The sequence below is a fragment of the Hoplias malabaricus genome, chromosome 9, assembly GCF_029633855.1.
Source record: "Hoplias malabaricus isolate fHopMal1 chromosome 9, fHopMal1.hap1, whole genome shotgun sequence".
NCBI classification, from domain to species: Eukaryota; Metazoa; Chordata; class Actinopteri; order Characiformes; family Erythrinidae; genus Hoplias; species Hoplias malabaricus.
The window spans coordinates 28985655-29012289 of record NC_089808.1 but is presented as its reverse complement, the minus strand read 5'-3'; the positions used below and the strand labels follow the sequence as shown (position 1 = coordinate 29012289).

The following is a 26635-nucleotide window of genomic DNA, read 5'->3' as shown; positions in this document are numbered from 1 at the left end:
CTACCCTCCGTTCCTTTTCAACAAAATGATCTGTGACCCTGTCGTACCAACAAAGTGTCTTTTCCAGGGACTTGACTAGTGTCCTCTCAACGACCAGCAGAGCTAGGCTTAAACGGCCTTGGCCCATGTGAAGTGTGTCCGCCTGTGAGTGCTTTGTGACGTTGGAGGGGCTCAGCAGCACCCGCTGGACAGAAACTGCGATAGAAGTCAGAAAGAGTGACAGAAGTCAGTCTCCAAACACAAGCAGCTACAAAAAACCCACCAGAAATAGAAGCTCGATTTGTCGCTAGTCGTTTTTAACAAAGAAAATGCCGCTAAGAGGTTTAAGAAAGTCTGGTTCAACTCAGAACAGAATGAAAATGTAACGCTCCCACGGATCTTTACACCAAAGGATCGCTGATTCGCTCATTTCGCTGTCAATCAAAAAGGGATTCAGCCTCAGACAGATCATCCAATCATCATGCAGAAGCTGAGCGTCCGGGCCAGCCGAGGCCAGCCCACTGCCCCATAGACCCCCAGAGACGCTGAGCGTCCGATGGGCGGGACAAAGCCCAGCATTTATCCAATGACTCGTCTCGTTTCGCTGCACTTCGCTGCTTCGCTATTGAACTCTGTGGACGCTCAGCGTCCTCACTGTTTAAAGCACTGTGAAGTGTAGGAATGATTGAGAGGAAAGCGACGTCTTTACCAGTGATAAGAAGCTGATTCTGAACAAAGGTTGAGCGCGTTGTAGTGCATATTTATTCAATGACATGAACACACAACAGTATATATTTGATCACTTATTTTTTTACATTTTAGGGGAAGCTGAGCTCCCCTTGCAGTCTTAGAGCAATCGTCTCTGCTTCAAATGCAAAAAAGATCAACCAAGTGTCTTAGAGACATCCACTGGCACCAGCTGGATTTAAGCGTCACAATGCGATCGTCACCTCAATCCATGAGAACATGCACAGCACAGTCGGCTTCAACCGTGCATTATCAGAGGCTCTCCCAGTCACCAACAGAATAAAACAAGATTGCATTTTTGCACAGATGCTCTTTGGCATCTTTTTCTCCATGCTTCTCTAGTACGCGTTCAAGGACTGCAGTGGGGAAGTCTACATTCACACCAGGAGTGATGGAAAGCTGTTGAACATTGCACGTCGGTTCAGACCATCCTCCAACCATCACCATTGACGGGCATAACTTGGATGTTGTTGAGAACTTCACATACCTGTGGTCCATCATCACCAGCTCGCTTTTCACTGATGCAGAGATGCAGCAGGATTGCCAAGGCTATGACAGTTATGGCTAGACTGAACCAGAGGGTCTGGTACAATCACATTCTTAACATGAAGACCAAGCTACGTGTCTACCATGTAAGGATTGGCATGAGTACCAACCCAACTCCAGCCACCAAGGGGCAGCAGCCATAACACCCCGCACCTGGTGACCGGTCCATAAAGACTCACTAGAAGCAGTCCGAGTTGGTTCTTTGGCATTAGTTGTGTGAGAGAGTCTGGCTGGTAATTTCGGTAAAGGGCTGAGAGTTCTTTGCGCTCCCCCTTCTTTCTTAAAGAAAAGTATTATTCTAAGAGTAATGAGTTTCTGTACTCCCTCTCATCTTTGTTTTCTGTGCCACCACGTTACTGGGGCTAAGAGATTTCTCTCTCTTTCCCCATTTGTGGTGTCACTATGCTGTGGGGTAAAGGGATAACGTCTCTCTCTTTCTGTTTTCCCTGCTCTCCTCAGCTTCCCAATATCATCTTTTGTTTTGGGAGCATCTTAAAGCATTAACCTCCGTTATTTGTAGAGGGAGCTAGCACCCACTGGTGGTGGTTTTCCCTTTTCCTGAAAATGTGTGGGTTTTATAAAGTTTATTTTTATTTCCAGCCGTTTTCTGCACTTTTTTCTCACTGTTAAAATAAAGCACGTGTGGTGTGTTCGCCATAGCCCAGATCACGCGGCCATTAACGCGGCAGTTTGTGTTCGAATATCGTCTCTGGTGGGATCGTCTTGAGATTGTTTTCGTTGTCACTTTTTTCTGTTCCACTCCCTTCCTGCTTAGCACTTGGGTTCATTCCTCAATTACTCTGGTAGCTCACCGGGTAGGATTTCTGGATAGCAGCCAGGAGTCCCAAGTTCAAACCTCCCCGGGGACTACCATTATGTACCAGGCCTGTGTGCTCAACACACCTCTACAACTGTGAAGGTTTTAAGGCATGAGAGGAAACTCAACAGCTTCTCAACACCTGAGGCGTCTGCGATGCCTAGGCTGGTATCTTACTGTGAGGCGACGTGCACAAGAAGTAGAGGAGGTGAGAAACTGTCCCTGCTCAAAAGAGCCAGGAGGAAGAAGAGACAACAAACAGCCCAGCAGTCAACAATAATCAAGTGCAGCAGAGATTGCCACTCCAGAGTAGGACTGCTTAGCCATTTGCGGATGTGCTAAAACTAAAACTCTTTGATGCTATACCATCTTCACCTGAAAGATATAGATATGACTAACTGATATAATGGAACCAAAGGAACTATATAAACAGTAGCTGAATTAATTCCAGAAAATTGTATTAACAGTGACTCCCTCTTTCTTAGTTTCTCCAGTTCAGATCTGTGCTACTGTGCTCATCTGATTGGTCATTACTATTTCAACCTGTCAAACCTGATGAACTTTGTTCCCCTTCACTTCTCTGGGTTTTTCCATAGTCTATGGGCTTCACGTCAGTCTAAATAGGACATGCAAGTAAATGACTACCCACAGGTTTGTTATCTTCTGTTTGGTATCAGGCTGTTTATTCTTTGTTTGTTCTTTTCAGTTTTACTGGTTTATGTTTTTAGTTTTGCTTTCTTTAATTTGCTTTCACTTTCTTTTATGGGTCTCCTAGTATGTTTGCTGTGAATGGGTTCCAATTAGGGCGGCACGGTGGCGCAGCCACACAGCTCCAGGGGCCTGGAGGTTGTGGGTTCGATTCCAGCTCCGGGTGACTGTCTGTGAGGAGTTGGTGTGGTGTCCGCGTGGGTTTCCTCCAAAAAACACACATTGCAGGTGGATTGGCGACTCGAAAGTGTGTGTGTGTTGCCCTGTGAAGGACTGGCGTCCCCTCCAGGGTGTATTCCCGCCTTGCGCCCGATGATTCCAGGTAGGCTCTGGACCCCCCGCGACCCTAAATTGGATAAGCGGTTACAGATGATGGATGGGTTCCAATTAATTGAAGTCACATGCTGAAGGCTTCCTATTTTTAGCTAAAACTTAGTTCCTGTTTGGATGAAACAAATGAAAGTAATAACCTGCAAGGGCAACTACCGACAACTATGTACTTATGCAGGCTGGTCTTGGAAGGACAAATGGCATTTATATGGAAAATTATAGCAGACAAAATAAACCTTCAGACAGGCTTTAAATAAAACTTACTGTTCATAACATGATGTAACCTAAAGAGCTTAAACAGAGGCTTATTGTTTTTTTTAACAATAAGCCTCTTATTGTTATCTTACGATAAACATGTCCAAACTCTATCTATATATTTACCATAAGCAAAATTGGGCTTTTTTGATTATGAAATCCATCCATAACCGCTTATCCAATTTAGGGTCACGGGGGGTCCAGAGCCTACCTGGAATCATTGGGCGCAAGGCGGGAATGCACCCTGGAGGGGGCGCCAGTCCTTCACGGGGCAACACAGACACACACATTCACGGACACTTTTTGAGTCGCTAATCCACCTACCAACGTGTGTTTTTGGACTGTGGGAGGAAACCGGAGCACCCAGAGGAAACACATCAACTCCTCACAGACAGTCACCCAGAGTGGGAATCGAACCCACAACTTCCAGGTCCCTGGAGCTGTGTGACTGCGACACTACCTGCTGCGCCACCGTGCCACCCTCAAAGTATGTTTATTTTACAGTATTTATATGGAATGTTTAATGTTCAAATGTAGATAAAAACCAACTACAGAAGTTTCTTAGAATAATAGCAGTTTATTTTTTTTTTATAATAAATGTTTGCAATACATTTATATTAAACCACTGCAACTAAATAAATCTCCCATTACCACAGTTCTTCTTGTATTTGAAATATATGTAAAATGTAAAAATCTTTTTATAAGAAGTATACCATAAGTATCAGCAGCCTACTTTCTCCAGGAGGGAATGGAAGTTTGCCGAGGGGCCACACCATCCTTGCAAGGTTGAAAGTGGGTGCTTGAGTTTAGGCAATCAGGGGTGGGTTTTACACAAGAAAAGCAAAACTCCACTTGACAACGATTACATATGATGTTTTTACAACCTGTTGTGTCATGTTCCACCACATTACCACAGGTAGGGCAAGCTCGCAATGAGGGAACACGTATATTTTGAACTTGTGGGAGATAAACTTCACGGCATTTCATAAGCTTCTCAATAAGGGGGTTGACGCAGCCTTCGTTGTCACAATGGTCAGCATTAGGGGCTGGTCCTTTCCACTCCTTTAGACACTGCCAGCAGAACTGATAGGTCTTTCCTCTTTCTGCGGTGCAGATGGTGCATTGTACACAGAGATTTGTTAAGTCCTCCCTTTCAACAAATGTCTTGCAACCAGGACACTTGAAGGAAAAAGGCAGACAAGTACAAAATTAACTCCATATTGCAAATGCAGACTCGATGAGCTGTTATATGTAGTTTGTGTAGAGTTCTCTGCTACATTCTAGAAGCACTGAAAGGGAATTTAAATACTTAGCAGTACATGCAAAATACTCACTGATTGGTGTTCACAGTACTCCACAGCTGCCAGCACTGCCATAGTCTCCTCAAAGTGGCCCTGCTCCTCTTGAGTCAATAGAGCCATCCTCCTCACTTCCACATATGACCACTCAGCCCCACATTTGTTAAGGGTTCCATCTTTTAGGGCTGGACACTTGAACTTGTATTGGCCCTGTATACAATAATATAACACTAAATACAGACACTTTTTTTTTAATCAAAGTTGCATTCATTTTAATTTCGGAATATACACTTGTTTAGGGTTGGATCTGAGGGTTTGTTTATGATTTTCTGTGGAATAAGGACAATGAGTTGACACCTAACCTTTTTTAGGCTTCTTATATGTGAATTAGTTGCTTATTAAGAATAAGTAATTTGTTTCTTGCTGCAGAAAGATATTTGATTATGATTGACCTTATTTGCCCATTAATTACTCACTGCTCTACAATAATTGATATAGAATTTCACCTGGTCCAGCAGACTGCGGCACCATGCAGTGAGAGACTGTGGAGTGACTGCATGGCCACAGGACATCTCTGCTCTGAGTGTGTCTGGGTCATCATCAAGGGCTATGAGGAAAATGAGTCATTACAATTACAAACCATTAACATTAACGTCAAACTTCCATTTAATTATCATCATCATCATCATTTTCTTCTCCGCTTCTCCATTTCAGGGTCGCGGTCCATTTAATTATGGGGTACATTATTTTTAAAGACGTGCCTGATGTTTAATGACAAATGGTGCACTAAAACCTGGAGGCAAGCCTACAGTTATACAATATTTAATCACCTGTGAATCTACACATCTTTTTAAATGTAGGCTAATGTTCACTACTGTAACAATAGGATCAATCTGAGATATGTTTTGGTTGTTGAGCCTTGCAAGTCCACCTCCTTGTTCATTCATTCATTATCTGTAACTGCTTATCCAATTCAGGATTGCAGTGGGTCCAGAGCCTACCTGGAATTATTGGGCACAAGGGAATACACCCTGGAGGGGGTGCCAGTCCTTTACAGGGCAACACACACTTTGGAGTCACCAATCCACCTACCAACGTGTGTTTGTGGACTGTGGGAGGAAACCCACACGGACACGGGGAGAACACACCAACTCCTCACAGACAGTCACCCGGAGCGGGAATCGAACCCACAACCTCCAAGCCCCATGTGACTGCGATGCTACCTGTTGCGCCACCGTGCCGCCTCCTCCTTGTCTAACGTATCTTAAATTAAACTGCATCTTAGTTCTACAGTAAGATATTGGCCTATCTTAAACGTTTTGCTAGTCAAATATTGATTAAATTCCATTTTAATTGATTGCACTGCAGCGAACACGTACTACGCTATACGCACTGAGTCAGTATCAAATATATTTAACATTAAATTTTACTCACTGATATCATCCTGCCGCGTAACAAATTTGAGAGTCGAGTCTCCTGGATCGTAGCGCTTTTCGTCCTCCGTCATCTTTGCTTTGTGGCATCAGTCAAGGCAGGTTTGTTTGTTTTGTCGGTTTGAGAAATCACGTGTCTGTAAACGAAACTAAAAACGAAATTACCCGCGAGGGGAATTCTAACAGCTGTTTTCGTCCAGACTTGCCTTGAAAGGAATGAAAAAGCTATAATGTTTACTTAAACGTGTTAACGCCGCTGGCAGCATGTAAATTATTTATGGGTAACGGTCCCTCTTCAAACAGAGAGAGGCTGTTGTAGCGAGACACTTTCCTGTTTAACTACAAATTCCTTCCCTGTTTTTATTCTACATAGCCTATAATAATTCTAATATATTTAAGTTTGTAAATTATTGTAAAAGACCCGCGGTACGAGCGGACGTGTTGATAAAAACACTCCAGATCTTTTTATTGAGGATGGATAGTAATGTAATGACGTAAAGCTCCGACTTAAGAGCACGAGAAAGAGAAACTGAACTGCATTCACTGCGCTGCTGATTTGACGACTGGCAAGATCATCGTCATGGGGAAAATTTACCAGGTTCATGTTATTGGCCTTAAAGGAGAAAGGAAGACTGTCGACGTTGCACAGTCTGAAACGGAGTTCAATAACACGACTATTGTGACTTTCAAAGAGAAACTTGAGGAGAAGTTTCCGGAGCTTAAAGGTAATCTTCTGTCGCGATGATGTACCGATCAATAGGTAGATTTTTCCGTGTTGTAAATGTGCTTTTTCTGGTTTCCAGGGCAGAACTTCAGGCTGTTGTTCAGTGACGTACAGCTGGAGGAAGGGGAGACATTCTCCAAATATGAAATCAAAGACAAATCTACGATCGTCCTGATCCTGCGGCTGCCCGGAGGAGCTGCTCTCTGAGAGCAGTGAAAAACACAGCTACAGCTCTGCTTCACTCAGGGACTTTCAAAGATTCCTACATTGTTTTTCAGATGTACATTTTTAAATGTTTATGTTGCAAATCTGTAGAAAAATGCCACTGTAAATTGCTTTGATTGATGTCCTAATCAGTATAGAATGATTGAGCCTCAGGGGTGACCACAAATAACATATAGGAGAGCAGAAGAGAAGAGAAATACTAACTCGGGTGCACAATTCGGAGAAATTCTCCGTGATATAATACATTAAAAATAACAAGGAAATAATAATAATAAAAAAACCTGTACATTGCAATACATTGTGTATCCGTGGGGTTCTTTTGAGGTTTTATTTTTCAAGATCTGCAATAGTTACATTTTGAAGCTGCATTTGCATTAAATCAGCCCCCCTTTCAGTGTCCTTTTGTTCTGGAGTTGTTTCATTACAACACAAGCAATGTTACAGGCAGTTATTTTCATTCTTTAACACTCTCCTAATTTTGAGCTGTTGTTGTTTTAAACATTTTCTCTCCCGTGGTGTACATTTGAATACTGAATCCTAAAGGGATTTTCCACAAGATCTCTGTAGTGTTGTAAATAAAGTTAAACGGTGTAGTTTGGGAAGCTGTGTCAGAGTCGTTCACCGCGGTGCGGATAGAGGCCAGACCTTTGAAGTCTATTCAGCGATTTTATTGGATGAATCAAAACGGAAGTGAAAGTATCCGAAGCGCTGTGGCTTCAAGTGAATGAGAATTCTCGTCCATGGTTTCCGACCTTACAACTTTGTGTGTTTATAATAAAGCGTAATATGGATTACTAACTCAGTACATTTAGTTTGTCAAAAATACTTCGGTGGATCATTATCATGGGGTGTTACCTGGGTTTAATTAGAAATTCGCACGCAAGGTAAGGACATAACGGTAGCTTCTCAATCTGAAACTGATCTTTTAGATTGTATTAAAACAGAAATGCTATGAAATAAAACTTCAGAATGTTTGATTATATGGCTTCTTAAATCGGGTACAGAGGAACCCGTGTGAAAAAAACAAATGTAACATTGCAATTTTCATTTATATTACACTGTGGATACTATGTGTGGCGTTAACAAGGCGGGGTAAAAAAAATAGTGCCATCCAAAATGCCAGACACCAGGGTAAAGGATTTTGTTTTTGTTAATGTTGTTTAGTAGTTTGTAATTGTAGTTTAGTTTGTGGATTATGTTATTGGTGCATGTCGACAGTTTTGTGTTCTGTTGAACGTTATCCCCTACACTACCTTCAAGTCAAGTGGATTTTACTGTCATTTTAACTATACACAGTGGGCACAGTGCACAGTGAAATAAAAAAAAAATCTCTCCAGGGCAATATAAGACATCTTACACAAGACTAAAATGCACAAGTGCAAACTATTTTCAACAACATAAGACGAGCAACAATGCAAGACAACTACGCAAAACCATAACAAATATTAGGGAGGGGAGACAGTTCACCAGTCACAGTACACATTATGGGTGATTTAAAGCAGCAAACTGTGATACTGACATCAAGCGTTTAAAATCGGAACTATAATAGTTTCAAAACAGCGGAGAGAGAGCTGTCTGAAATACAGTCCAGCAGGGTGTGTCTTCTGCAGCTCATTAATCATTACATACAGTTGGTTTTCTTGGCCAAAAACCTTCAAAACAACCATTTCTCTGCTTGGCTGTTTTGGGGGTTTTTCCTTTCCTATTCTGTAAGTGTACCTGTACCCTGGAGCAGATCACTGTGCCTTTAAATCTAAATTTTACTATTTAAATATGACTATATTTAATGTTATGATTTTTTTAAATGTATTGTCTTAGCCATAGTGAAAAACGATACAATGGCCTGAAAAATCAGGGTTCAACTTGCTATCTGAACGCAGTGCTCCAATGTCTCTACATGACCAAAGACTTCAGAACAGCAGTGTTGAGGTAATTCTGGTCTTTGTCTCTATACATTTATTTTGTACATGTTATCATTGTTAGACATTATTTCACATACACATTATCAGTACACCTCCCACTTCTTCATGTAATATGTTGAAATGAAAGATTCTTTCATATACATCTTACATTATTTTGGGCTGTAATATGATGCACATTTTGGATTATGTACTAATAATTGTTTGTTAGGTTAAAACATGGTCCACAAAACTCCAGGCAGGGAGTCTTGTGTCTAGAGCTGCAGAAAATATTTGATGAGCTAAAAAAGAGCAATGCTACCACTGAAGGAATAATTCAAAGTCTGTGCATCAGGAACGGTAAGTTATTTCTAGAGTTTTTCTGTTACAAGCTTGTGTTTTATTTTTTTTGTGGTTAACTGTCACATTTTTGTCATTAGTTTATGAGCAGCAAGACGCAGTGGAATACTATCAGAAAATCCTAAAATCAGTTGGAGCTGAAGTGTCCAAGGTATCTTTATCACTCAAAATATCTCCAAAATCTAAATACAAATAGCTAGATTATATATATATATATATATATATATATATATATATATATATATATATATATATATATATATATATATATGTGTGTGTGTGTGTGTGTGTGTGTGTGTGTGTGTGTGTGTGTGTGTGTTCACCGTTTGTTTCTTTAATTTCACTATAATGACAATTTAAGTTTAATTTAAGCCAGGACAAACATATTTAACAAAAAATATCTATTGAAATTAACTGCAATTTCTAGTAACCCAGATAGTCAAACAAAAGCTTATTGACAGTTAAATATCATTTCAGAACTTGTAAGTTCTGTATATGTCATAGTGAAGGTTCTGGTGGTCTACTAGGTTCTGCATGGTTATTAGATAATACAGTTTTATTGATTTATTTATTTGTTTGTTTGTATATAATGAGTTTTTTTCTGTTAGTTTTTTTGCTTATTTTCGTTTGAATTTCCATCCTTATTCACACTGATGTTTGTTTGATGGGAAATTAAATAAATGAACAGCAACTTCAGTTAACTCTACATTTTTTTCAGGTTTTTGAAGGGAAAATGTGTAACAAAAGTAAATGTCTAAATGAACATATATTTGAAGAGAAATGTTCCTTCATCACAATCCCTCTTGCCATTGAGGCTGGAAATGATGAGGTGTATAGTGTGGTAAGATAAGTTTTATTGGGGTGGAATCAACAAAGTTCTGCCATAATAATTTTTTATTTAATAATTCTGTTCTTATTAGAATTTTACCACAAACACATGAAATGTGTTGTCTTTTCCAGAGCAATGGGCTGGAGTCTTTTTTCAAACCATCTCATCTAGATGAAGACAACTGGTTCTACTGTGACGAGTGTGACAAAAAAACAGAAACAGAGACGGTGAGAAACTTTCATTGTCTTTGTTAAATATGAATACCATGTCAAAATATTTAAGGGTGTGTACAAGCTGAAATCTCCTTCCTGATATAGAACTGTCATATATGTTAGTTCAGAATCAACGTATTCTCTCGCAGCTCATTATCTTTTGTGAAAAATACTTGTAACAAAAGTCTATCCCTCATATTTAATTGACAGTGGAGTGAAATTGAGGAGTTTCCCAAAGTCCTGACTCTGCATCTGAAGAGGTTTGACTTCGACTACATGCAGATGAAGCATGTGAAGAATCACTGTGCGATGGATATTCCCCTGAGTCTACATATTAAAGTAACAATGTTGAACAAATAAGTATCATCTCCCTTTTTCACACACACAGAAAAAATAAACGTGCAAAAATCATTCATTCATTCATTCATTCATTGTCTATAACCGCCCATCCAGTTCAGGGTTGCGGTGGAATCACCGGGCGCAAGGCAGGAACACACCCTGGAGCGGGCGTCAGATCTTCACAAAGCAAAATTGGTGTTTCAGTAACATTCCTACAGTCTCTGAAGCTATGTGTATGCATATTTTTCTTCTCAGGATCATGAATATGATCTTTATGCAGTTGTTAACCACAGAGGTGACCGGAGTGGAGGTCACTACAACGCCATCATCAAATCATTTGAGGATAATCAGTGGTACTGTTTTGATGACTGCTCAGTCAACAAGGTAGGTTCAATAAAGTGCCTGATATTTTCTTGTTTGATTTTAACACACAATTCACTTCTTTTCATCTTGAATTCCTCTCCAACAGCATTCAGTGGACTCTCTTAAAAAGTGAGCATAATATCAGCAATACTTACATTTCTTTAGAAATTCACAAGGTCTATTTCATAGATTTTAAATATTTTAATTGAATTCCTGATACACTTGTTTTATTTTTAATCTTCAGGTCACGTCTGGCATACTTACTCATGTACAGAGAATGTAAGCAAATTGTTTCTTCGGAATTAATGTGTGCATTCTGTAGCTTCTTCCTACTCTGGTGAAATACTTTAAATGTTTCACGTTTGTTATTAATCTGATTGTCTGGTTACATTTAATTTAGGTTTGACATTATATTTTCTCTATTCTCTCCATAACAGTATCAAGACGAAAATGGTCTGCACTAGTATCACCACGTGTCATCATAACTGGAGTATTTTTCATGTGTCTAGTTCCATTCATATGGGGAGCAATCAAAAAGGCCTCAAATTTCTTAAAACAGTGAGAATAACATAAATGCCACCCTATCACAGTGTGACTTTTTCTTTTTGTGAATGAGAATGACAGAAATAATAATAATAAAAAAACCTCTTGAAAAATAAATGCTGGCACATCACAGAGAAAATCATAATTAGACCAAAATGTATTCAAGTAATTCAAGAAATATGTATGAGGAATGGAATAATGAGGTTATTTTTGTCTGTTTTATATAATTATACAACTCATTCTCCATGATGTATTTATTCCTTTGCTTCTTTTAAGATATGTTTAATCTACTTACAAATGTTCAACATGTATGATTGTACCAGCCACATATTTTACATACAATAAAATAAATACACTGTTGGCAGTTGACCAGTGTCATATAATCAATGTTAAGATGTACTTACATATAGACATTAGAAAAAGATTAATCTAACCAAAGCCTTGTGTCTGGTGATTCTGGGTAGGCTCCAGAAAACCGAACATCCTCTTGTTTTAAAATACATGACAATTTCAAACATTCTTTTCATGCTATAATTTGTGATAATGTGATATTTCATATAAATTATTAATTAATTAATTCATTCATTCATTATCTGTAACAGCTTATCCAGTTCAGAGTTATGGTGGGTCTGGAGCCTATCCAGAATTACTGGGCACACTGCGTGAACACACCCTGGAGGAGGTGCCAGACCTTCACAGGGCAATATTTCTAGTCTCTGAAGCTAATAACTTTATATTTAAGGGTTAAGTTATGGGCTAAGGCTAAGCACATTGATCAGAGGTTAATCCATAAAACCTGTGTTCAACAATGAATGATTGCACAAGTTTACTTTTAATAAGATCCATTAAAAGGTTCAACTAATCAGAAGGAGTCTTTATTTGTGAAAGGGTAAGTTTTAGAATCTTATTTGAACGCCTCTGCCTTTCTATTCATCAGACACCACTGAATCCAATCCCAACTTCTAAAGCCCATACTTCTGTAATGGATATCACCACATGGGCTCAGGTGTACTGTGTACTAATCCTTATTGACATTTCTGGGCTCAAGCTCACCTTAAATGGGTTGATGCAACGTGGAAATTTATACTGACCAGGGGTGTTTATGCAATTTATGCTGTGCTATCCACATACGTATCAAAAATTATATTTATACTGATAACCTCTGTCCACAAAAACTGTCATGGTATGAATTTGTATTAGTGTCAGGAGAAACATGGGCGTAGGTGAAAGCACTATTAACACTAAAAGATGTATTAACATATTAGCATCATAAATGATGCCTTATAGACATTGTCTATATCAGAAACTTCTGTGCCACTTCAGCCATTTAGTTGCATGCGATATTGTATACATATTACAACAGGCTACCTGCAAGCACTCCAGGTCTGTTTATTCATTCAAACAGGTGCATTATGAAGCACAATATATGATCACAAATGTACTGATGAGTACTGGTTTATTAAGTTGCACAGTGGTGCAACAGATAGTGTCGCAGTCACACAGCTCCAGGGACCTGGGGGTGTGTCATACTACTAAGGAACTCCAAGGAACACCTAAAAAGAACTGGGTAGAATTCTCTGGACACTGTGAACTGCTGAAAAACCTAATTATTATCATACACATGATACAATTCCAAATATACTGTGCCAATCCGTTAGAGCTTTACATAGGGCCCACCACACTCTCTTCCTACCTGCAGCCACAAAATGTCTGTTGTTTGAATCCGACGCCTCAACACTAAGGTTGCTGTGGCCGTTTATGATCCGATCAGCAACCAGTTATATGTTATCTGTGGTTAACATATGTGGTTACTCATTGAGCCCAGCCCATGAGTTCCCAAACCAGCCATTGTATCACTAGCTCTTCACAGGTGTCATCAAGCAGGCACATCCCCTTGTCAGTGTTTCAGTGAATTAAGCCCATGAAACAGAAGGCTCAACAATGAAGTCTGGCGTCCCAGACCCACACCCTCCAAGCCAGGTTTACAGTCCTACCTTACCCTTTACCATCAACAACATCAACAACCATAAATCCACACTGGCCTCCCTGGTGACTAAGGCTGTACCTAGCCCTATGTTATTATGGTCAACTAGATCTTTATTATTTAAAAAATAAATTAATAAATGAATTTAAAAAAATGAAAAATATGAATTCATATATTAATTATTTTCTTTCACTTATTTTCTTTTATGGCAAAAAGAATATATTTTTCAGTTATTTAACTATTCATTGCACAAAAGTGCAAATGCACACACATACCTTGTCCATTCCCTAAAGAGATGTATTGCCAATAGAATGGACTCAGGAGCAGATAAACCTGAATCTATTGGCACTATGCGTAATGCCAGGCTTGGGCTAGAGGGGTATAGAGGCCCCCTGGCATTGAGCTGTGAAGAAAGGGAACCTGCCATTGAGATACCTAGTGAAAATAGTTCCAATAGTCTGCCTTCAGGAACATATGTTTTGGCTAATGCATTTAAAATCCTTGAATCCTCAGTCAATGATAGGTAAGACATTCAAAAACTCAAATACAAAAATTAACAGTGTATTTGAGGTCATAATGTAGCGCTCCTTAGAAAAGATATTTAGGGAGGTAGCAGGTTTTCATTGCACTGTTCTTCAGTAGTATAAACATGCTTACTGTCCTGGCAAGCACTATGTGGTCTTTAACTCTCAGCGCAATAGGTGTTACCATGGAAAAAGAAAGTTTATCAACTGAATTATAATAAAGTAAAAAAAAAAGTAAAGGATATCGGCATAAACATACTTTGTGGAACACAAATAGACTAACATGCCACAAATCATGTTATAGCAGTATATTTGAATTGATTATGAGATGGCATTACCTCAGGGAACGGCTTGGGAAGGGCCCATACCTGTATAAAATTTCCAGCTTGCACACGGCAATGAGACATGAATTACTGGAGATTAAATGAGGCATGATAATGGGGGCCAGATGGATGCAATGTTCCATTTCCAATATTGTATGGGCCTTTTCCTTTCTTCAATCAACAGTGTCACATGTACCAGAAATATGTCATAGAAGGTATTGCTGCTCACATTCAACAGGACAAAGGCACAAATGCTAGTAATTCACGTCACCTTGCTGTGAACATGAGCTGTGTTCAACCTCACTCACAAGATGTCACCTCACAATACAGGTGTGATAACATCATCAATTTACATACTGCTATCTCATGCATTTGGGCATGTCAGTGCATGATATGAAATATAAACATTGGCTGTAAACACATCAAAAATCTTATAAGTTATCAGTTGCATCACTGCAGCAGCCAGGACCCAAAAAACACCACTTCTCCTCTGAGCTATGCAATATAACATGCTCTAAATGCTAAAATATACTATGAATGATTTGAGAATGTTGGAATGTTGAAAATGTATGAATGTTACAGAACAGGCATGTCAACACATCAAACCATTGCAATGCGTTTTCTTTACAATGTCAAATTATTATCTGCTTCATTTTGGAAGTTGACCCTATGAACTTATTATGTTCAAATCATTGTATTATTTTCATATCCTGACTTCCAGAAACAAATCAATAGAAATTTGCTTTTTTTTAAGTTAGTGTGCTAAATTACCACAAGTCCACAAGTGTGAACTTTGGGGCAGACCTGGCTTTTGGCTGCATTTGGGACAGGGTTAAAATTTCTGAGGTTCACAAGCCAGATTCTCATTGTTCACTATCTACAAATTGGGTTTTTAATTCTGTGATAAACGGCAGACACTACCATTTATTTTTACCATTGTGGTATTTGGCATATGCCATTTATCCAGAGCAACTTGTAATTTCAAAAGTGGTACAATAAATTTATCACTCAGCTTTACGTAACTATTATCCGGCTTTAATGATCATATTGCTTGAGGTACAGTCATGTTCAGTGACATTTCAATGTCCAGCACCTACTTTTGTTTTTGTTCACAGTACTGCACTTTCTGATAAAAATAAAATCCACTTCAAGTAACTGTCTGTGATTAGTTTTACATTTTTTCCCTGTGTCTGCGGTGGTCCAGTTCACTCCTACAGTCCTGAAAACACAAGTTGGTAGGTGGACTGGCAGTTCAAAAGTGTCTATATGTATGAATGTGTGAACGTGTGGTGCTTTGTGAAGGGCAGGCCCCTATTGGTCATTGGCATAAGCCTCATATCTGAGCACAAATTTGAATGAAATTCGGCTTAGCACGACTGGACTGTGCACACCATAAGAACAAATTTCAGCGACTGGTGCTGGAGGAACATAAAAGTTTCACATAAAAGGCTCTTGTGGTTTAGCACATACAGCACATATTTTTCCAGCGAACATTCATTCAATGTCTGTAACCACTTAACCAATTCAGGGTCGTGAACACACATGGAGGGGCGCAATACTTCACAAAATTGAGGTGTGTGAGGTAAGCCTTTGTAGTCAGACTTATGGGAATAAGGTGAAGCATTACTGATCAGGTGAGCTGTGATGTAGACAGAAGTAAGACTCAAGTGATCTCTAGTGGTCCAGGTGGAATTGCAAACAGAATAGGGCAATCATGGTCTGAGAGGTGTTAGTTCAGAAGTTAAATTGTTTGCTGGAATAAATCACTTTTTATACAAAAAAGTATAAAAAATATAATAAGTGCCATGAAAAACAAAACAAAAATGCTCAGTTTCACATGTAACACAAAATGATGTCTGAATCCCATGTCTAATATGTTATGTACCAAATATGTCCAGTATATGAACATCTTTTATAGCCCAGGAAAGAGGTAGAATTTTCTTGACAGTGATGTTCTTTCTTTGCATGGCATTTGTGTGGGGTGATCCTCTTTAAATTTCTTAAGAACCTGTTGATAAATGTAACAGTGTGTCAAAAGCATCAAAAGTAATATATATTTTTTTCAGTTCATTTTGATTTTGAAATTCTGGCAGAATTTTTCAAATGCTTTACAAAAAGATTAACATGGAAATATAACATTTTGTTACTACAGCAACATGGTTAATTACTATCATAGATGTGTAATATGTGCTATTTGGCCCCAAAACAATGCACTAAGAAAGTCATTCTATCATATAGTTATGTAATCAAGACATGCCTTTCTAAACAGCTCTTCGATGTCATCCTGGCAGGCGTATTCATTGAATATTTGAACAATGTCCTGAATGAAACAAGAGCCTTTCTCTGGATCCCTGTAGGACACAGTATCTGTGTGTAAAGAAAGTTCAAGCAATTCATTAAATTAATAATGCAAAATTATGATAACAATGCACTGTATGAGCCAAGGTTTGGAGATAACAGGTGTCCTGGCAAAGATAATATTAAACAAGATTATTAAGATGAGTACAAAGAACATAACTTGGAATTGTTTCTGGTAAGAGCACTCTCTATTGCTTAAAAATACCTGCTTTAATCACACTAGAGTTTTGCTTTGAGTGAACAGCTGATACAAAATTAGCACCTCTTTTTAAGCTTCTTAATTATTTTGTGCCACCTGACTGGTATGTATAATAATTATCTTTGAGTGGTAATTAGATAAATTAAAATGTACAAACTCATGTCCAAAAAAGTTGGGACATTTTTGAAAATGCAATAAAAACTTAAAACTGTAATGTATTTAATCCTGGGCGGCACGGTGGTGCAGCAGGTAGTGTTGCTTTCACACAGCTCCAGGGACCTGAGGTTGTGGGTTCAATTTCTGTGGGTTCAAACTGTCATGCTACCATGTTGGACACAGCCACATGGACAAGAGAGTGCTTTGGCAAATCACTATCACTTAACACAGTTCGACACTGTAAGTATGCAACCTGAAACTGTATTATGAAAAGATGAACTTCATGGAAAGACAATGTAAATGTGTTCTGTTGTCAGACAAGTTTCAGTTTGTTTTTGGGAAAAAACAGGCATCAGACTCTTCACGCCAAAGATGAAATAGACCATTTTATAGACCAAATTCTGCAAAAAACAGAATTTATGACCACTTGGGGTACAACAGTGCCCACGGCACATGTGATGTTTATGTGAGAAGGTACCATTGATGCAGAGGCTTATATTGGTATTTTGGAGTGACATCATCAAGATGATGCCCTTTCCAAGGGACTCAGTATGTCTGTACCAAAACCTAGAGAGCTGTCTACATAAAGAGCCTTTTACATCATAGTGACACTCCCAACATGTAGGATGTCCTACTTTTTAGATACCTTGTCTGCGTACTCAGATACCTTAATCTGGGCAAATTTTAAGGCAGTATCGAAACATTCCTCAGCCACTAAGGCAATCCCATGATGTATTTTGCTCTTGTTCCAGAGCAAATATAATTAAAGTCACAATAAAACAGGAAAAGCATAATCCATCGCATTGGGGTGATGCTAGGTGCAGAGGTAAGTAAACACCAGCCACGTGCAGAGGGTGAGAACATGCTATGATGTAACTGCTCTCTAACTAGAGCATCTCAATAAACTGCGGACAGATTATGACAGATATCATTTTAAATGCTGCCTACTTTAACAGTTGGGAGGGCACTTTGCACAGGTTTAGAGGCTGGGCAGGCTGATCAGTTAACGTTAGCACCAGAAAATAATCAGCATCCAGCTATATAAATGCTATATTGCCCTCTTACACATTTCACAAATTATTTCTGCAGTAAAGCACTGTTTTATAAAGCACTGAATTGCCATTGTGTACTCTCTATATAGTGCTCATAGTCACAATCATAGTGCTCTATAAATAAACTTAACTTGCCTTGTCATAATGCTTCAAACCCTAAAGTGGCCTCCATCAGACCAGCTGCCACTGGGTCATGTGTAACGTACTAGTGTAATGCAAAGTATAAAAAATTATGTTAGATGCTACATATATTCAAGGAAGTAACTCACATATTTAAAGATCTGAAAAATATGTCAGGTTTAGGCCTAGTCCATACACACAAGAGCATTTTTATTGACTGTTATCCTCCTTAATCCACACAAGTTAGAAAAGAAAAAAAAAAACTGTCATGAAAATGTGAAAAGATGCTCTGCTGTGGCACAACAAGCTAAAGTCGCTTTTCACACTCTGGCATAACAAGCTAAAGTCTCAGTTATTTCTGTCTACAGAACAACACTGAAAATCAACTTTCAGAATATCTTCACACACTGAGGATTTTTCCAGAAGATTTGTTTTAGTGACATAAAAATATCTACATTGTAAATACACATGTATGTGTGGACAATGCGTTAGGCAAAAAAACATGTAGAAATTAAGTCACAATAAGATTGTGCAAATATAGATAGATACCTGGAGTACAAGATCTCAGGCAACAAAAGTCTTTTTCCCGGTGTTCTGTTTTAGAACTCTCAGTTCCTCCATCTTCTACACAGACTTCACCATTTTCACCTAAAATATTCACCAAAAATGGGTCACCTAAAAATGCAATGATCAGGGCCAGCACAGTTTAGGGTTTTTATGGGGAGACATATCCAGACTCTGGTTCTAACCTAAACCAAAGGCCATGCATTAAATCATTTTTAGTTAGTTTCACTTTTTAGCACCTTGAAGCCAAACCATTAAAATTTGCAAGATTTTTTTGAGCAGGATTGGAGAGGAATTAATGAAACTCCTTAAGCTTCAGTTGTTTGGATTGAACCAGCAACCTTCCAGTCCCAAGTCCATTTCTCTATCCATTAGGCCATGGATTTTTGTCAAAATATTTCACAAATCTGTCTGAAAAGTAAATTCCATGAATGTTTGTGTCCTCTTTTCTAGCTTCATGCATACATTGCTCTGAACTAATAACTGATTAATGTTGCATGAAACATCCCAGACAACTTGCTGGATAATTTTCACATCCAGGTTTAATTAAACTCAAAATAATTGATATCTTAAATTATATCATGTTAATCATAATTGGGAATAAAATATGGCTTTAAAAATGTACACAGGCGTATGTTTTGTTTTTGCGTTTTTGACTGGAAGTTAAGCGTCCCACCCACCCCCACAGTCTAAGTCATGAACATAATAGTTCTAGTGTACATCGTCTAACTAACAGAGGACAAGCCTAACAAACACATTTCTATTACCCACATTCAAAGTGGCCTAGAACCAGGGCTAGCTGTGATCAGTGTGTTACTCACCTCCTCTACATGACTGGATGAGGATGATTTTTGGCTTGTCACGTAATCCAGCACAATTTGGTGTGTTCAGGGACTCGAAGATCTTGTTTGTAGGGAAGATATCCTCATTTTTATCTAGTTGAGAAACACCACATAATCCAGAGGCATCTCCATGGGACATAAATACCACAAAACAGCTGTCTGACACTCTATGCTCTTCTCGCTGAGAGAAATCTAGCATGGCATACTCCATACCCTAAAGACCAAAAAAGAACAACTCAGTAACTAATCCTCACAAATTGTCCATTGGACTTGTCACAAAAATGATATTTTAGCTGACAATTTCCATATAAACAATTGCATTTCATTTCCTTTTTGTTCACTGTATTGAATTTACAATGTAAAAATCTAAAGTGTCCAATTTACCTATCTTGATTCCTAACTATTGATATTAAGTAGCTTCCGGTTTAAAACAGAAACAACTTGACCTTCAGATAAACACATTTTTCTCACTGCTGCTAGTATAACAGCTAAGACTGAAGCTAAAATGTTGGTTTAATAAGACCTATAACATCTCAAAATAATGTGTATTCTTTTTTTATTTACTTGCATTCCTCTATTCTCAATTAATTAAAATCCTCCTAAATCAGATTCAGTTAGTTTGTTGCGTAAAATTGTGATTGTGAAAGATGACAGCTGAGCCCATGCAACAAAGAACCATATATGTGATATTTTTTTATAAAACCTGTAAAAACTGATGTTTTTTTAACTGAATTGATTTGTTCAATACAAAACACTAACTAAATCACCTTATCGGTTTATTAGACTGTATTTAAACTTATGCTCATGTTGAAAAACTGTTTATCTCCACTGCTAATACTGGGTAAGTAAGCAGTGCTACTAGAAAGAGGAAATGGCTGATACATGGTTTTTGTTTGAAGAACTCATTGCATTTGTGGAACATATTTGGGTTCAGCTTAAAAAAACTGCAATTAGACAATTACATAATAACTGTGACAGGCCTATAACCGAATTAAAAACATTATCTGCTGTTGTTTATTAGTAATTACCTGGGCAGAAAGATCCCTGAGTGTCACTACAGTATAACCAAGACCTTCAAACAACTTCTCTATGTTTAGCTCATCCACATTTGCTCCATCTCTGTCATCCAAGTACTCAAACTCAACGTTGTTGATGATCAAAGCAAGACGCTTCCGGTCAGGAGATTTTCCTTTCATTGGGTATATCTACAATTAACCACAAAATATTAGTGCAATAATCTGAGTTTATTTCATTACAAAATAACATGCAAAACCATACAATCTACTTACATCATCTTTCTCTTTCTGGAGTTTATCTGTTTTGAACTTTGGGTCAGTGGACTTCAGAGGATTAGATGGACTGACCTGTTAAAGGATCATAAGAATGTTTTTTAAATGTATGCATGATTTAATGTAAAAGTAAATCCTTACTAACAATGACAATTTAAACCATTTATGGTATTATCAATTTATAATTAAAGGAGCAATCTGTAGGATATTTACTGTACTTAGTCATAAAATGTCCAGGGTGTGTGATCATAGATAAAGGAAACAGTCAAAGCTAAATCACTGCTGCCTTTCATTGCATTGCTGAAGTCGTATATTCTCCTTGAGAAGTGCCCAGTCCATAGCGGCGCTCATGTGATCCTGCCCTATGAGGTCCTGCCTGTGATCCTGCCCTTTGCCCAATCACATTACAGTCCAAACCCACAGCGTTGCCAGGTCTACAAACATAGTGTCTTGCAGCCATAAAATGACCAAATGAACAGAGTTAATGTTATATTTTACCAGACCCAAAAAGCCCCACTGCTCTTCTAAAAATCTCCATGACCAGAGACAAAATAAAATGAGAAGAAATATTAGCCTTGTGTTTGAAAATTGGAGGCAGTTTAGAAGCAGTAACTCTACAGAACAGAGCCAGAGCTGGTTAATTTCCTCCTGTACAGGTAAGAGCAAATTATTTCTGAAAAAGAAAAATAGAAATACAGGCACCTATGTATTGAATAAAAGGAGTAAATGCCACAGGTTGTGTGTTTTATATAAAGAAAGTGAGGCATGGTGATGTTTGAAAGGTGTAAGGACTGTGTTTTGTGTGTTTTATACGAGGAATGTCAATAACAACATGATTGAAAGGTGTAAATTCTATTGTTTGTTTGTTGTAAAGAAAGTGAGGCAGATAAATGTTTGTTTCTAATATCATTATGTGTATGATATGTTTATAATATATATAATATGTTTGTTTTTAATATCGTTAATGACAAAGTTGAGTACCTCCCTCTCATAACATTAGTGTTTCATTGATTTGTTTCTGTGTTTAGGTATTATAAGTAGTTTTTAACTGCTGATGACTCCCTCTGTAAAACTCAACATTGCATGACAAATACTTAAAGCACTAAACAATTATTACATTTCACATTATTTATATTTTGGTGTCTTAATGCCTTTATACATAAAAGGTTTACTGTTTTTATATTCACACTTAAAGCATTAAATGTTTACACTGTAATGCCAAAGATCAAATTTTAAAATACTAATAAAGTATCTGTATATTATTTAGAGATTATAACTACAAAAAATATATAACCCAATTTCCAGAAAAGTTGAGACACTGTGTTCAAAAACATGACTAAGTTAAAAATTAGAACATTTTTCAGAATAAAGAGAAGAATAAAGATAGAGATTAAATAATTTACTATTATTTAAAAGATAGAGATTATATAATTTACTATTATTTAACTAAATAGTTCATCACTGCATAAAAAAAAAGTTAAAACACAGAAATGCAAATAAAAAACTGTATTAACAGGATCCAGGAACCACTATATTCTCTGGGTCTAGAAAAAGTGTCCTGTCATCATACATATCAACATTTTATATTTTTATTTACATTTTGCACATAATCCCAACTTTTTTGGAGGTTTTTGTACATAAAGTAGGTCTACCTCTTGCTCTCCACAGTGAGCATTGCCACACTTCAGAGTACTAATAGCCGGCCCCTTCCACTGCCTACTGCAATTCCAGCAGAACTCATACGCATGGCCCATCCTGGCAGAACAGATGGTGCAGCGAACATGAAGGTTTTTCTTGTCTTCTCTCTCCACATTAGACTGGCATCCTGGACACTGGTTACATTTTGATTGTGGAGTCAGATTAAAGCAAAGTCATGTAATCTTTGCATCATTTTGTGAAATACAACAGATCTGCTTTAGGCAGACGGTAAAATAAAAAGTTAATGGTAAATACTCTTACTTGTTTATATTCACATAGTTTTGCAGCAGTTAGGGCACCAAGTCTTTCCTCAAAATATTCCTTGATTTTGGGAGTTAGTGTCACTCTCTGACACAAAACCTGATAAGAAAATCCAGCCCCACACATATTCTTCCTGTTTTTATCAAATCTGGGACAGGTGAAGTCAGTCTTTTTCTAAAACAGAGACAAATGTTATACAATCGTTGAATGCACTAACAAACACCTGTAATTTCATGCTGAATGGTTTGTGAAATGCCTTAAATGTTAAGCATTCCATTCCATGCACTGCTAAAAATGTAAATATACAAAAATTACTTCATGTATCATGTAACTCATTTGGTTTATTCAGCTCAAGTAAATATTTTAAATGTACATTAGTACATTGTTGGCTGAAAGTGTTTAACTGATTTATTAAAATTAACAAATTTTCACATTTTTAACTACATGTGGCATTTAAATAAGATCCTAATGTGTCATTGTAATCATAGGATTAGATATAACAACACATCAACCCTCACAATAGCATAATAATAATAATAATAATAATAATAATAATAATAATAATAATAATAATAGATCTCAGTAAATCTGAGGCTGATAAATGAACTTACCAGTTTAAGACAGTACTTGCACCATGCAATCAGGTAATCTGGTGTTATTTTATGACCACAAGGCATTGTCACCAGTTCTGATGGAAAAACAAAATACTTTCACTCAGTTGTTGAGGTTCTATGTTGATATAAGCACTTGATTATGTTCAAGGCTGAAAAAGTTGAAAGCTGTTTGAATAAGCTCACTCACTGATTTGTTCACTTCGTCCACCTTTAGAAATTCCTTTTTAAAAGAATAAAATTAAATGTAAACAGATCTATTTCCTGGTTGTGGACCTCTTTCGGTTTTACGTTATGGGTCAGTTTACACTAACATTAATATACTGTTATGTTTAATTTTGTCGAATATTCACTATTTAAAACTCGACACAAAATAAATGAATAAGGCAACACACGATACTTACTAAGTTTTGATAAAAATGGTGCAGCATCTTCTGAGTTTGTATCGCTTTCCCCGGAGTGAGACATTTCCTCATATATTTGGTTAAAATAGATTTCCACTCAAAAATACAAAGCACTAGAAATCACCGGGTTATCCTAATCGACTCGACAAAATGAGACGCTCTTGCGGTCTGTTTTTCTCTGAAATTCGGCTCAAAGCTCGACCTCAATTGTTAGAATATCGTATGTTTTTTTTTTTTGTGAAGCAGTCAGTTACCGGTGCCCCATCTGTGATTATCATACGGGGCATGGCGCACACTCTGGAGGTGGTCTTCGGACATTTACTGAAGGAAATATCAATAGCAATTTGTTATGAATCACAGAAAATCATATTCAATTAATAATTAATCGTACTGAAATATTATATGTTTTAAGTGATGAGCAGCATTAAAACAAACACAACGAACTGAGCCTTTCTTTATATTTTTATACATCAATGAAAGACAAATACCTTAACGCGTTGCACTCTTAAACAAGTGAGCACTAAGATTGAAATAGCTTACTCAAGAGGAATTTAGGAAGCGTTTAATTTCGGACCAAAATGCTGTTGAATGAGAAGTCTGGGAGTCAGAAGTGTCGTCTCTTGTTTGTGAGCTGAGTCATTTCTGACTCTGGAAAGCGAAAGTAACCCAAAGTAGTTTGTCCTCTGCGACGCTCCGTCCTCAGTTCTGTGACTGAATATGGCGGCGCTCAGGTGCCGGGTTGTTCCTCAGTGCGTCTTTAAACAGATCCACACAGCGAATGTCTCAGCGCTCAGCATCGTGTCCCTGCGGAGCACGGTTCGTTATGTGTGCTCTTTGTGTAGTTGACTGTGTGTATGTGTGCGTGTCTCCTTTTGTTAAGACTCAGTTAAATGTGTTGCGTGTGAAGGCCGCGCGGGTTGAGGACGAGTCCTCCAGCCTCTTTGAGATTCGCCCAGTCCACCTTAAACCGCAGCACAGGCAACTTGCTGCTCTGTTTAAGGTGGGACGGCAATTCCAAAAAGGACAAGGCTGCTAAAAACTAAGTGTATTTGGCAGCGGGTCTTATTACTGTTACCCATCCTCGCGTGAACGAGGGAACGGACCCGTTCCCTCGTTCACGCGAGGATGGGTAACAGTAATAAGACCCGCTGCCAAATACATTTATATATATATATAAGTATTTAAGGAAACATAATGGTGAATAAGAAATTACAGACTTCCCATATTAAAATGTACTTACGTATTTACTTTTTAGTAGTTTTTTCTTACAGGGTATCGTAATCCGTCAGAAAAACAAAAACAATTATCTAAATTTTGTCGTTAGCTTTACAGTTTTTTTCCGGCAAAGCACTGTTCAGTGTTTTTAAGGAGCCCATATTTTTTATTTTTGTATTTCATTTAGGTCCCTGTAATGCACACTCAATTAATTAATTTATATATATATATATATATATATATATATATATATATATATATATATATATATATATAAATAAATTACTTAAACCCTTGTTTGCTGCCCTTTATTGGGCCTCATTCACAAAGTAGTCCTGGCTGAATACACGTACGACCATGACTTTTTTTAAACATTGCAAACATAATGACCTAAGATGATGTGTTTATTTGGAGCACAATTATTATATTCTTGAAACCTATAGAAATGGTCCAGTAGTACTTGGCGAAAAAACATTTTATATTTATGCAACAATATGACATGAGACCCTAGTGCCGAAAATCAGTACACCTGTGCCAAAACTTTACAATATAGCATGGACCTAAAGCATTTTATTGTGATTATATCACAGTTTCATTATGAAAGTTTTAGTTAGATTTTAAGATTAAGATGACAAATAAGAAAGGTTTGTTTATCAACATTCAGCAAGATAAAATCACTCCATTATCACGCTAATTACACTGTGGGTTTAAAACTAGTTTTAATAATGTGCAATTATTTGTCATTGTACAATGTACAACAAAAAGTGTAAAACAGGAGCCATTTTCAAATGACATAAAACAGAAATAGTGCATGGGTGTGTGTGGGGTGGTTATTGTGTAATTAATTTTGTCATCAATTAATCTTTGCCATATTGAACTCCATAACTTCATATTCAGATCTAAGGCTGAATACAACATGATTTTACCAGTTTAAAACATTTCTTGCAAAATGCAGTCTGGTGTGTGTGTGTAAGGGCTGTGACATATCGTATCGTTTGTGATAATATCGTCATAATTTTTAAAACAATATAAAAAAATAAAAATCAGTATCGTGATAATAGTGATATTCTGACTTGTTTACATAATGTCTCAGCACATCAACTATTCTGTGTTTGTTTTGTTATTTACTGTGAAGTTTTAAGGTTACATTTTGTATAACTTACATTTGCTGTTTATATGCACTTTGGTTGTGTAGTAGATTTATATACTACAGTGTTGTTTTAAACAAAATTAGAATCTTGGTAAGTTACAGTTTACAAAATAAGCAGATGTTTACAGTTTTTTTATGTTTGTTAATTTTGTACAAAATAAAACTTTTTAATAAATATAAGCATGTATAATACTATTGATATATATATTAAATATATTTAATTTACTAAAATTAGTATAACATTGATTTTGATTCAATAGTGTGTTATTGAAATTAATA

The 26635-nt window shown here is 37.4% G+C and overlaps 5 protein-coding genes across 7 annotated transcripts in view; 3 read left to right on the top strand and 2 right to left on the bottom strand.

The window, feature by feature from the left end:
- Positions 1-4013: 4013 nt before the first annotated feature.
- On the bottom strand, positions 4014-6247 carry si:ch211-212k18.15 (uncharacterized protein LOC563681 homolog). The gene is made up of 4 exons (XM_066681964.1): positions 6115-6247; positions 5187-5287; positions 4717-4890; positions 4014-4561 (listed from the first exon to the last, which is right to left on the bottom strand). Exons 1-4 carry the CDS (start codon positions 6185-6187, stop codon positions 4112-4114), a joined length of 798 nt encoding a protein of 265 aa, XP_066538061.1. The 5' UTR covers positions 6188-6247; the 3' UTR covers positions 4014-4111.
- A 45-nt stretch (positions 6248-6292) lies between these two features.
- Positions 6293-7656, top strand: zgc:194655 (uncharacterized protein LOC794380 homolog). The gene is made up of 2 exons (XM_066681965.1): positions 6293-6838; positions 6917-7656. The coding sequence occupies exons 1-2, from the start codon at positions 6694-6696 to the stop codon at positions 7042-7044; spliced, it is 273 nt and encodes a 90-aa protein (XP_066538062.1). The 5' UTR covers positions 6293-6693; the 3' UTR covers positions 7045-7656.
- Positions 7657-7788: 132 nt separating this feature from the next.
- On the top strand, positions 7789-11941 carry si:ch211-212k18.13 (ubiquitin carboxyl-terminal hydrolase 47). Its single transcript, XM_066682163.1, has 11 exons — positions 7789-7946; positions 8881-8991; positions 9193-9320; positions 9401-9471; positions 10039-10161; positions 10281-10376; positions 10572-10700; positions 10956-11084; positions 11170-11192; positions 11308-11342; positions 11501-11941. The coding sequence occupies exons 1-11, from the start codon at positions 7906-7908 to the stop codon at positions 11623-11625; spliced, it is 1011 nt and encodes a 336-aa protein (XP_066538260.1). The 5' UTR covers positions 7789-7905; the 3' UTR covers positions 11626-11941.
- A 3524-nt stretch (positions 11942-15465) lies between these two features.
- casp23 (caspase 23, apoptosis-related cysteine peptidase) lies at positions 15466-24789 on the bottom strand. 3 transcript variants are annotated; one of them, XM_066680317.1, is made up of 12 exons: positions 24480-24788; positions 23992-24312; positions 23778-23810; positions 23588-23664; positions 22977-23150; positions 22670-22849; positions 21018-21092; positions 20757-20933; positions 19708-19942; positions 18872-18970; positions 16695-16804; positions 15466-16445 (listed from the first exon to the last, which is right to left on the bottom strand). In XM_066680317.1, the coding sequence occupies exons 2-12, from the start codon at positions 24053-24055 to the stop codon at positions 16350-16352; spliced, it is 1320 nt and encodes a 439-aa protein (XP_066536414.1). In that variant the 5' UTR covers positions 24056-24312; positions 24480-24788; the 3' UTR covers positions 15466-16349. The 3 variants fall into 3 exon arrangements, 2 of the variants coding, with proteins under 2 accessions (XP_066536414.1, XP_066536415.1); XM_066680318.1 differs by having other exon boundaries at positions 24532-24788; XR_010804136.1 differs by adding an exon at positions 18338-18407 and having other exon boundaries at positions 16423-16445; positions 23992-24789.
- oxa1l (OXA1L mitochondrial inner membrane protein) overlaps positions 24605-26635 on the top strand; it is a 7060-nt gene continuing 5029 nt past the window's right edge. Inside the window, exon 1 of the mRNA XM_066680316.1 lies at positions 24605-24807. Coding sequence (XP_066536413.1) covers positions 24709-24807 — 99 coding nt within the window. The 5' untranslated portion in view covers positions 24605-24708. The remainder of the gene's footprint in view (positions 24808-26635) is intronic.

Coding starts and splice junctions, on each gene's coding strand:
- si:ch211-212k18.15 (XM_066681964.1), bottom strand. CDS start 6,187: ATGACGGAGGACGAAAAGCGCTACGATCCAGGAGACTCGACTCTCAAA. Junction 4,891..5,186: donor GCCGCAGTCTGCTGGACCAG/GTGAAATTCTAT, acceptor TATTGTATACAG/GGCCAATACAAGTTCAAGTG. Junction 4,562..4,716: donor AGTACTGTGAACACCAATCA/GTGAGTATTTTG, acceptor TTTTCCTTCAAG/TGTCCTGGTTGCAAGACATT.
- zgc:194655 (XM_066681965.1), top strand. CDS start 6,694: ATGGGGAAAATTTACCAGGTTCATGTTATTGGCCTTAAAGGAGAAAGG. Junction 6,839..6,916: donor GAAGTTTCCGGAGCTTAAAG/GTAATCTTCTGT, acceptor TCTGGTTTCCAG/GGCAGAACTTCAGGCTGTTG.
- si:ch211-212k18.13 (XM_066682163.1), top strand. CDS start 7,906: ATGGGGTGTTACCTGGGTTTAATTAGAAATTCGCACGCAAG. Junction 9,472..10,038: donor TTGGAGCTGAAGTGTCCAAG/GTATCTTTATCA, acceptor CATTTTTTTCAG/GTTTTTGAAGGGAAAATGTG. Junction 11,085..11,169: donor ATGACTGCTCAGTCAACAAG/GTAGGTTCAATA, acceptor CCTCTCCAACAG/CATTCAGTGGACTCTCTTAA.
- casp23 (XM_066680317.1), bottom strand. CDS start 24,055: ATGTCTCACTCCGGGGAAAGCGATACAAACTCAGAAGATGCTGCACCA. Junction 23,151..23,587: donor GCAAGTACTGTCTTAAACTG/GTAAGTTCATTT, acceptor TCTCTGTTTTAG/AAAAAGACTGACTTCACCTG. Junction 16,446..16,694: donor TCGAAGAGCTGTTTAGAAAG/GCATGTCTTGAT, acceptor ATTTATCAACAG/GTTCTTAAGAAATTTAAAGA.